Source organism: Phyllostomus hastatus, unplaced genomic scaffold (assembly GCF_019186645.2).
Source record: "Phyllostomus hastatus isolate PE091 unplaced genomic scaffold, TTU_PhHast_1.1 phas_scaffold_397, whole genome shotgun sequence".
Taxonomy (NCBI): Eukaryota; Metazoa; Chordata; class Mammalia; order Chiroptera; family Phyllostomidae; genus Phyllostomus; species Phyllostomus hastatus.
Genome location: NW_025334029.1, coordinates 4071171 through 4082592, shown reverse-complemented (window position 1 = coordinate 4082592; position 11422 = coordinate 4071171). Strand labels below are relative to the sequence as shown.

At 42.0% G+C, this 11422-nt stretch overlaps 1 protein-coding gene across 6 annotated transcripts in view; it reads left to right on the top strand.

Annotated features, from left to right (window-relative positions):
• The first annotated feature begins 522 nt into the window (after positions 1–522).
• Positions 523–11422, top strand: part of TMEM185A (transmembrane protein 185A) — a 50218-nt gene continuing 39318 nt past the window's right edge. The window contains exons 1-3 of one of the 6 annotated variants that reach the window (XM_045820536.1): positions 597–694; positions 1417–1494; positions 2120–2210. In XM_045820536.1, the coding sequence (XP_045676492.1) occupies positions 2193–2210 (18 nt within the window). In that variant the 5' untranslated portion in view covers positions 597–694; positions 1417–1494; positions 2120–2192. Of the gene's footprint in view, positions 695–1416; positions 1495–2119; positions 2211–11422 lie in introns of all 6 variants that reach the window. The other 5 variants (XM_045820530.1, XM_045820535.1, XM_045820531.1 and 2 more) reach the window with 5 other exon arrangements.

Below are 11422 nucleotides of genomic sequence, written 5' to 3'. Positions count from 1 at the left end.
AGTTTGGGAAGGCCAGCACGTCCTTGACCCTTGGGAGGGAAGCTGAGGAGAGTTTGGAGTCATTGACAGATCTGTCAGGTGAAGCCTGGGATAAGATGGCCAAAATGGAACATATCACCCTTGGCCACTACCTCCTCCCCCCGAGGAGGCTTAATCCTCACTAAAGGAAATGTCCAGAAGGCAACGTGGACCAAGGCGACAGGTGCCTTCGAAGACCTTAGTGCAGGCCTCCTAAGCAGCCCACTCCCTCCCTGCAAGCCTGCACCTAGTCAGCGTCCCCGCTTGGCAGTCGGCCCTGTCCCACGGATCCCGGTCTTAACCAGCCTCTAGTCTCCGGAGTCTCATCTGCCCACTGTGAGGAGAGAGGGCCAGAGAATGGCGGTGAGTGCTACTATGGCCTCTTCCCAGGGTCAGCGGGCAGGGCCTAGTGCGCATGCGAGGCCACTGTACGGAAGCTCAGAAGGAGGGGGCAGGAGGCTGCGGCTCAGGTTTCTCTGGGTGGCGGCGGTGGCTGCGGTGGCAGCGGTGGCGGCAGCAGCAGCAAAGGAGACACGGCTGGCGAGGGCACTATGGACCCGCTCTAAAGCGCAAGCTACGAGGCGCTGGGGGCCGGGGGGAGGGGGGAGGAGGAGGCCGCCGAAGTGAAGTTCTCCACCATGAACCTGAGAGGCCTCTTCCAGGATTTCAACCCGAGGTGAGGCGCCGCAGGCTCGGCTTTAGGAAGGCTCAGCGGGCTGATGCTGCAGCAGGAGGCCGGGCACCTGCACCCCTGGGCGCCCGCCCGAGCCTCCCTGCGGGTGAGAGAGACTCTATAGATAAACATTTGGTCTCGGCGTAGGCCCGCTTCCTTCTCCCGCGCCTAGTACCTTCAGTTCTCGGGTCCTCCGCGCTGTCTAGAACCTCCTGGCTAAGGCCCCCACCTCTCCCCGAGGGTGCCCGTTTCTTCCTGGCGTGCCCGCCTTCATTATTGTCCCAACTTACCCCTCTCCATCCCAGCTTCTTACATGCCACTACCTGTCATCCATTCCCCGCGTCAGGGCTATTTTGCCCGCACACAACTACCCCCCACCTCAGCTGTTTCCTCTACATCTTCCCAGCCCTTGAGGTTTTCCTTGGAGGTAAGACCATCCCTCCCTTGTTTGCTTCTTTGTCAGACCGATATCTGAAGTGTTGGATCCTTGGAGTCGGTGTCAGGGTATGGCAATACCTTACATAATGCCTTTGGGAATGAACCTGACAATTTTCCATACGCATTTTCTCATGTGTTCACTCTAAGTTCATTTGCAGGAAGTAGCTATTGCTGCCCTATTTCCCATTGGGGAATAGCCATTGGACAGTGTGGAGAGAATACTGGCTAAGGAATCATGCATCTGTCATTACACTTGCCCAAATGTTCTGTGACTGTTTCGTCCCCAGGCTGTGAGCTCCCTGAAGCAGAGACCATCTCCTGCTCATCTCACTATCTCCAGCACTTCCGACCATGTCTGACAAATAGTAGGCACTTACGAAATATTTGGGGAACTAAACTGAGCCAGCAGACCTGGATTGGAGACCAGGTCATATATTATCAGGCACTTCTCTGCTCTTCTGAAAAATAAAAGTTGGCTTAATTGATCTCTTAACTCCATTACTTTATTAAGGGTATACTAATCTCCCTTATTTGCTGGTGGGAAGCCATGCATTCAATAAAACTGTTGTATGCTAGGTGCTTATTGCAGGTGCTTTAGATGCTGGGAGGTCCCAGGTTGGGGGTTAGAGAAGGGCATGTAAATAGATGCTTGGCAGCACTGTGCAGTATTATACTGTGGGAGCCCAGGGGAGCCCAGTTGTCTGGGCTGCTTATTGGGAAAGAAAGGAAGTCTTGGGGGTACAGGGAGAGAGAGAATGAGTTAGGAATTCAGTCTCCTTAGGAACAGTGACATTTTAAGGTATGAGTCATTGTGACTTCCAAGGTGCTCTGTTTGAGAACTACTAAGTTCATATTTGGGTCTGGAGTGCCAATGTCCTAATCATAATGTAGCCATAATCATTGTTGGCCTTGAAGGTATTCTGCATAGAGGACCTTATTGACAGCAGATAACGAAAAACAAACTGCAGCATCTTCCTCTGCTGTTTGTAGGAGTTAGGACTGGTCTGCAGAGTAGCAGGATTGGTGCTGGAGTTGGACAGGCCTTGTGTGTTTGCATTGTTTGATGAGGGTGATAATAAAGGTAAGTCAAACCTGAATTGTTTTGCATCCTTGGCCCACTCACTTATTTGTCCATTCTATCTGTAGAATGAGTATAATCTCCCAGCAGATAGGGAGGCCAAATTAATGATTGACTGCAAAGTGCTTTATAAATAGAAAGTTCCAGGACTATTTTGTAAGGTGACAGATAATTCATAAGCCACAAAGAACTACATGGAGTGATCTAACTGGCATGTAAGAGTTGCCAAAGCAAGATAATCCTGCACAGATAACATCTTTAACCATTTCTCTTATAGCTTCTTCCCCTACCCCCAAATATTGGTATATGAAAATCACAGTAAAATATTAGGTATCTAAACAGATTCATACCAGTAGTACTCATCAACATAATTATCAACACTTTAATTGTACCTGAAAACTTTAAAAATGTTTTATAGGGTACCATTTTCCTGAATCAGTGGCAGTGAACAGTGTTACCTCACAGTGGTGACTACTAAGACAGTTGCAGGGAATATTGGCAAGTCTGATTTTTTGTTAAGTTGGTGGTGTGTCATGTCTTATAGGCACACCTGGTTTTTGACATTGCTCTTTAGTCTGTTCTATAATGGGGAGGACCTTCCAGACAGCTAGAAAGCAAACCCAGGGGTTTAGACAGGAGACACCTTGTGCCAGGGCCTCAAATATTATTGCTGCTGCTTTGCTCCCAGTTCAACATCTCCCTTCTACCCCAGGATTTTGGCACATATTGTACTGTTTGCTGGGAATGTTTCCTTCTCCTCCATTCTCCTCTCCTCCTGACCTAGTTAACTCCTATTTATTTTTGATATCTCAGCTCACTTGTCACTTGCTAAGGAAAGCTCTTCTGACTTCCCTGATCAGGTCCACTGATTCCTGTTTATGCAATCTCTATATCATGCTCTACTCCTCCATCATAGCACTTATTTGTCTGTATGTTTATTTGACTAATGCCTGTCTCCCCTACTATAATTTCCTCCTATAAGCCCCATGGGGCCAGGGCCAGGACTCTGTTCATTATGCATACCTGGAATAGTACCTGGCTCAATAAATATTTGTGGAGTGAATGAATGAATTATTCTCCAGAACCTATGAGAGAAATCTAGAGCTGCTTCTTTCAATCACTTCTTTCCTGGTGGTCTGTGGCCTGGTTCTCTTTCCTTTCACCCTCTTCCCTTCATCAGAATACAGCCATTCCATTGGTGAGACAGGAAAGACCATGACACTAAGGCAGAATGTGTCTGCTTTTGCTTTGTAGATTATGTGTGTCCCAGAAATAGTCACTGTCATGGTTCGGTGAATCCCAGTTCATGGGTCATGGCTCCAGATCTCCTTTGTAACCTTTTTATCTTGGTGAGAGTCTGAGCCCACTGCTCTATTGCCAATGTTCTGAAAAAATGGCAGTGACAGAGAATGATTCATAAGTGCCACCACTGAGTTGCACAGGACTGCCAGCTGATCTTCTGCCTGTTTCTATCTGGCATAGAACTGGTTCATCATGAACTTTTTAGTTACACAGGTTAAGACTTGCTGAAACAGATTTACTGGACCCACCAAGTCCTTCCTTGAATGCCCAAGGCTTCCTAATAGCTAGGGAGTGCTATTCATTGAATTGGCAAACTGTTAGAAGTATACAGAATTGGCAAACTATGACTCCAAGATGTTGCTGGGAGGTAGAGATCTGGGAGTAGGTGTCATTAGCTGTCACCCTGCCCTCCCCATGGAGCATTGGGATTTTCTGCTATCTTGGTGGAGTTTCTGGCTCAGAGAAGGACCTTTGGCCCTGGTAGCCAGGCAGTGCTTCAAGGCAATGAGAACTCAGCTGTGCCTTCTGAGTCATCCACAGTGAGCTCCTGACAGAATGTGGTGCATCCTACAGGTGTACTATCCTTGGACAAAAGCCGAGGAACCCTTTTCTAGGGATTCCTTCCAGTGGGCATGGAGTTGTGAGGAGATCGGTAGTATTTAGAAACTCCCATGTGCTGCAACTTCTAAAGTTATTCTGGAGTCTAAGTTACCTTGTCTCTTATGTGAAATTGGGAAAAAGCAAAATGTGGTTGATGGTAATTGTTAACAGTCTGTTTGTAAAGTATTTATATTTAAAGCATCCATGACTCAAATATCTCCTGAGTTCCTACTGTGTGCCAGAAAATGTGCTAGGTGCTCTCAGTACAAAAAGAAATGGGATATAGTCCCTCTTCATGCTCAAGCCCAGCAGAAGCAGCAGAAATGGAAAAAGGAATTATAGTTCAATATAGAATGAGGCATTCCAGAGACAGGAACCAAATGCTGTGGGAGCACATGGGGTAGAGCCACTAATTCTGTGTAGAGCAGGCCTGGAAGGTTTCACAGCTCAATCTTGAAGAATATAAATGTAGGATTTTGTAAGACGAGGGGGTAGGAAAGTCATCTTAGGAGGGACAAAGTATACAAAGGCATGGGGTCATGTGAGGGTGTGGTATATTCAGACAGTGGCGAAAGATCAGTGTTCTGGGAACACTGCTGGTGACATGATTTAAAATATTGTACATAGTGTTAACAGTTACTTCAAATATTATTTACATATTATTTAAAGAAAACACTGAGTGTATGTAAGTGCTATTAATGAGCTACTTACCACGCAAAAGTCTTTTTACCTGTCATTCTGTCATTTAAAAGCACTTATAGTAAGAAAAATGTTTTGATTATACTGAAGTTATTAATAACAACTGTGATTTATGGGGCATCTACCACATGCCAGGCACAGTATCAGTGCTTCATATCTGTTATCTCAAATCTTTACAACAACACTATGAGTTAGATATCAACCTTATTTTTCAGAGTCTTAGAAAGCTTGTGACTTCCCTAAAGTCACACAGCAAGCAGCCAAGTCAGGAATCTGACACAAGTAGGATACCTTCTGAAGCTGGTGCTCTTTCCTGAATGCCATACTAGTTCTCTAATTTAGTGACAGCCCCCTGCCCCATTACATAGTAGTTCCAATATACTAAGGAGCCTTTTATTTATGAGGTGTAAATGATTAAACAAAGGGAGCCTTATTCAGAATTTATACACCCAAATGTGTATTATCCTACAAAGAAGTTACCTAGGGTAAAGATAAATATATATTGGAGGGGCAAAAGTAGGTTTACAGTTGTTCATATGGAAACTAATATAATAATAAATAATACAGGAGTAAGCTCTAATTCATGTACATAAAACTGTAAACCTACTTTTGCCCCACCCTGTATGTATACCTATTCCATTGCTCATACTCCTTATTACATATCTGAAATTTCCTTTGGAATCAGGTTATAAATCATATAAGGAAGTCATTTTTGCTCTTCTTCTATAATTATATATCATTTTTAAACCCAAATAATCCCACCTAGTTTGATCACACTAAACTTGGCTCTGACTGACATGGCCATTTCCAAAAATCAAATGTCCTCTTGGTGAAGATTTGACAGTATTGAGGATATTTAGAAGAACAGAGTGTATGATCTTGTGAGTCCAGGAGGCAGGCTCTAAAGATGGTTTGAGCAATACAATGGAATTAGTGCATTGTCTCCCAGGGGGACTGTTTAAAGGAGACAAATCTCATTTGAATGCATAATTTCTGGTTTTAAAAACATGTTTCTCATTACTCGGCAATTACACACATTTTTTAGGCTGTGAGTTCTTTGATGGCCAGGATGTTGAGGCATTCAATAGAGGTGGTGATGAGTGATGTTAAATACAAATAGACATGTACTACTGGAGACTCTTAGTTGTATGAGAGAGACAGTAGGTTGGATGAGATTTAGATGGTTTTATAGGACTCTGGGGGTCAAGTTTCCCAGTGTTGTTTAGGGTTTCTAATTGCCTTGCCTAATTATACTTTGTCCCTGTGTAATGTCACTAGAATTTAAGATAAAACGGTTGACTTGAACTCTGGAGATGGGCTCTTTATAAGTGATGATTTGTACTTTGTCAGCTAAGACCTAATAGTGAGAAAAATGATTGCTAAATGAAACTGTTACAACCATTCTATTTTATAATATTAGCAACTAAAATAGGCAAAATTGATTATTGACACAGGGCTTTTACTTTCCTCATCTTAACGTATTGATATATGAGCAACCTGATGAAGTGACAGGCTTAGGTGGAGAGTGACCCACACATGGCTGCACAGTTTTGCACTGACCTGGGTTCTTTTTGAGTCTTCTATAGGTGATTTGTTTTTATTGGCTTTGTGCTTTCTTATATCTATTGGATAGATACTTTTAAATATTTTCCATCTTAATAAAAATCAGTTCAAATTGCCACTAAAAGGCATTACATTCTTTAAAGTATTTTATTGTTGTTCAAGTACAGTTGTCTGCATTTATCCCCCTTCACTCCCCCCATCCAATCCTAGCCATCACCACCTACCTCTCCTTATTCTACCCCCTTTTGGGTTTGTCCATGTGTCCTTTAGAGTTGTTCCTGAAAACCCTTTCCCTGTTCCTCCCATTATCCCCTCCCAACTTACTTTCAGATTGTTCTTAATTTCAATGTCTTTGGTAATATTTTGCTTGCTTGCTTGTTTTGTTGATTAGATTCCACTTAAAGGTGAGATCATACGGTATTCATCTTTCACTGCCTGGCTTATTTCACTTAGCATACTGCTCTCCAGTTCCATCCTGCTGTCACAAGGGTAGGAGCTCCTTCTTTCTTTCTGTTGCTGTATAATATTCCATTGTGTAAATGTACTATCGTTTTTTGATCCATTCATTTGCTGATGGGCACTTAGGTTGCTTCCAGCACTTGGCTATTGTAAATTGTGCTTCTATGAACATTGGGGTGCATAGGTTCTTATGGATTGGTGTTTCAGGGCTCTTAGGATATAATCCCAGCAGAGGAATTGCTGGGTCAAAAGGCAGTTCCATTTTTAATTTTCTGAGGAAATTCCATACTGTTTTCCACAGTGGTTGCACCAGTCTGCATTCCCACCAGCAGTGCACTAGGGTTCCCTTTTCTCCTCATCCTCTCCAACACATGTTGTTTGTTGATTTGTATATGATGGCCATTCTGACTGGTGTGAAGTGGTACCTCACTGTAGTTTTAATTTACAACTCTCTGATGGCTAGTCCTGCTGAGCATCCTTTCAGATATCTTTGGGCCCTCTGTATGTCCTCCTTGGAGAAGTTTCTGTTCAGGCCATTTGCCCATTTTTTAATTGGGTTCTTTGTCTTCCTAGAGTGGAGTTGTGTGAGTTCTTTATATATTTGGAGATCAAACCATTGTCCAAGGCATCATTGGCAAATATATTTTCCCATACAGTTGGTTGTCTTTTCATTTTAATGCTGTTTTCTTTAGCCATGCAGAAGCTTTTTATTTTGATGAGATCCCATTTGTTTATTCTTTCCTTTATGTTCCTTGCTCTAGAGGACATATTGGTGAAAATATTGCTGCTTGGAATGTTTTCCTGCCTATGCTTTGCTATAGGACTTTTACGGTGTCACAACTTATATTTAAATCTTTTATCCACCTTGAATTTATTTTTGTGTATGGTGTAAGTTGGTGATTCAGTAGCATTTTTTTTGCATGTATCTGCCCAGGTCTCCTAAAACCATTTGTTGAAGAGGCTATCTTTACTCCATTTTATGCTTCTGCCCCCTTTGTCAAATACTAATTGACCATAGAGACTTGGGTTTATTTCTGGGCTGTCTGTTCTGTTCCATTGCTCTATGTGTCTATTCTTATGCCATTAGTATGCTCTTTTGATTACAGTGGCCTTGTAATACAGTTTGATGTCAGGTATTGTGATCCCTCCAACTTTGTTCTTCGTTCTCAAAATTGCTGCAGCTATTCAGGGTTGTTTATGGTTCCATATAAATTTTTGAAGTGTTAGTTCTATATCTGTGAAATATGCCATTGATACTATAATAGGGATTGCATTGAATCTATAAATTGCTTTGAGTAGTATGGACATTTTGATGATGTTAATTCTTCCAATCTGTGAACATGGTACATGCTTCCATTTGTTTGTGTCTTCCTTAATTTCTGTTTTCAGTGATGTGTAGTTTTCTGAGTACAAGTCTTTTACTTCTTTGGTTAGGTTTATTCCTAGATATTTTATTTTTCTTGTTGCTAAATCAAATGGGATTTTTTTCCCTGATTTCTATTTCTGGTATTTCATTATTGGTGTACAAAAATGCCTTTGATTTCTGAATATTGACTTTGTATCCCACTGTTTTGCCAGATTCACTTATTAAGTCAAGAATTTTTTGGTGGAGTCTATAGGATTTTCTATGCACATTATCATGTCATCTGCAAACAGTGACAGTTTTGCATATTCCTTTCTAATTTGTATGCCTTTTATTTCTTTTTCTTGTCTGGTTGCCATGGCTAGGACTTCCAATACTATGTTAAATAGGAGTAGTGAAAGCGGACATCCTTGTCTTGTTCCTGATCTTAGTGGGAAAGCTTTTAGTTTTTGCCCATTGAGTATGTGAAAGACATTTAATTTTGTCAGTAAGGTTCTGCTCAGTGTGAAAGGTGCAGTCCCTTTAACAGTTTGGAAGAGTGTCACCTCACTGTCATTTGGAGCCATTGTCTGAAGTGTTAGAAAGAGAGGCACTCACAGGGATATCTCACCCAGAGCATTCATGTGTGCATGCATGTACATGCATGTGCACATGTTCCATTTAAGTCAGCAGCTTTCACTGGAGAAAATTGAAGGGTCTAAAAAGAGTCCAGTTGTGTTCTTTTGATTTGCAGAAAATAGATACTAAAACATTTATACTCACAGTGCCATCTCTTTACTAGGTATATTTTCTCCCTCCTCCCCTCCCTTACTTAATCCCTTTTCCTTCCCTACAAAGTGGAGAGAGGAAATTTGGGCCTCAAGCCAAAGCTCCATATACATTTCAGAGAGGATACTGACTTTGTAGTTTGACATATGTGATGCTTCTAGTGGTCACATGCTTACATTAATGATTCTGATGAGAGTTGAATAAATTTATTTTAAAGGTGAAATTGGAAAAGTGAAATTCAGGAAGTAGTGGTTGATGCCAGAATATACAGTGGAACCTCCATTTGCTGGTTTGTGGAGAACTAAGCAAAGTTCATTTTTGTATTGTATGTGGACTCTGGTCTGAATGTTTCTTGAAAAGTAACTCAGTAGTTTAGGCTTTGACCATGATTTTAAAAAATAAATAAATTTTCTTAGCCCTGGTTTGTGTGACTCAGTGGATTGCATGCCGGCTTGTGAACCAAAGTGTCACCAGTTCGATTCCCAGTCAGGGCACATGTCTGGGTTGTGGGCCGGGGGCCAAGTAGGGGGCACATGAGAGGGGACCACACATTGATGTTTTTCTCCCTCTCTTTCTCTCTCCCTTCCCCTCTCTCTAAAAATAAAATAAATAAAATCTTTACAATTTTTTTCTTATCACTGTTATTGCTGTATTATATTTTCTTGCCAGTCAGGTTAGGGATATCCTATTTGATATGCAGTCTTTCAATTTTTTACTTGGTTCTCAAATATATTGGTATAGTTGAGATACTATTTCCTCTTCCCTCAATTAGAAACATGTATATAAATTACATCTTTTAAAATTTCTGATTGTATTAATTTTTTTTATCAACCGAGTAGTTCATTTTCTTCAAAGAGCCACTACTGGTATAACTTATTAACTCTGTTCTTGTATCTTTATTTTTACTTTTAGCTTTATTATTTCTTTGACTCCTTTGGTTCCCCCCCCGCAAATTTCTTAGAAACTCAATTCTCTAGCTTTCCCTTTGCCTATTTTTTCTTTCTTTTCTTTTTTGTTTTTTATTTTGCACTTTCAAAGTAAATATATTTTCTCTGCATTTTGGTTTGGCAGCAGTCCAATTGTTTTGATGTTTCAGTTGTGTTTTAGAAGTATTTTACTGTGTGATACTGTTGTATTTCATCCTGATTTAGTCATTATTTAAAACTAACATTTGAAGGTTCCAGCCAACATAAAGGCATAGGCAGAAACACTTCCCTTCCTTGCACAACCAAAAGAAGGATAACAACCAATTTAAAAACAAAAGAACAACCAGAACTGCCAGAAAATCATTTGCAGGGAGTCCAACAACTGATGAGTTAAAGAAACATTTGTCCAGCCCTGGCTGGTGTGGCTCAGTAGATTGATCACTGGCCTACATGCCAAAAGGTCACCAATTTGACTCTCAGTCTAAGGCACATGCCTGAGTTGTAGGCCAGGTCCCCAGTGGGGGGCGCACAAGAGGCAACCACACATTGATATTTCTCTCCTTTTCTTTCTCCTTCCCTTCCCCTGTCTCTAAAATAAATAAATAAAATCTTTAAAAATATTTTTAAAAAACAGAAACATTCATCCATACTGGTAGGAGGGCTAGAGACTGGTAGCCAGGGTGGTAATGATGCATGACAAGGCAAGGCGATGCGCCGCATGGGTGATCCCACCTTTGCACACAGATAAGCCAGGAGGAACAATGGGGGAACAAGACAGACCACAAAACCTGGGGTTGCATCACAGAAAACTAAAGACTCAAAACCCCTGGCTGTAAAAAAATATGTAGGGGTTTCAGCAGCTGTGAGGGAAATACGAAGTCTCACACAAGAGTCTGTTGGAGAGGCCCACAGTGTTCTAAAATGTATACAGACCCGCCCACCTGCAAATCAGACCTGAAAGGGCACAATCCGCTTGTGGGAAGCAAAAGTGCTGGAAAGTGGAATGAAAGCGGAGCATTTGGGATTGGCCTCACCTTTCTGAACCCTCCTCCAGAGACAGCACCACAATATAGCAAGAGGGTTGCCCTGCCCTGGTGAATACCTAAGGCTCCACACCGTCCCATGTAACAGGTGTTCTGAGACAAGGAAATATGGCCCAAATGAAAGAACAGATCAAAACTCCAGAAAAAGAGTTCCGGCCAAGATGGAGGTGTAGGTAGAAACCCTTTGTTTCCTCCCACAACCAAAAGGAGGATAATGACCAATTTAAAATTAATAAACAACCAAATTCACCAGAAAATCAAACTGCATAGAACTCCAGCAACCAAGGAATTAAAGAAAAAATCAACTAGAACAACCAGACTGGTAGGGTGGACCATGCGGGCTGACTCAGAAAAGCTGCTGTGAGGCAAGGCTGACTGCTAAGCTTGGCAGAGCTATGCAGGAGGGACTGACTTAAGCAGAAAACCGAGACTCAGAGCTGCCTGTGGGCTAAGGCTGGGGTTGCCTTGGTGAGAGATACTTCCAGTCTGTTA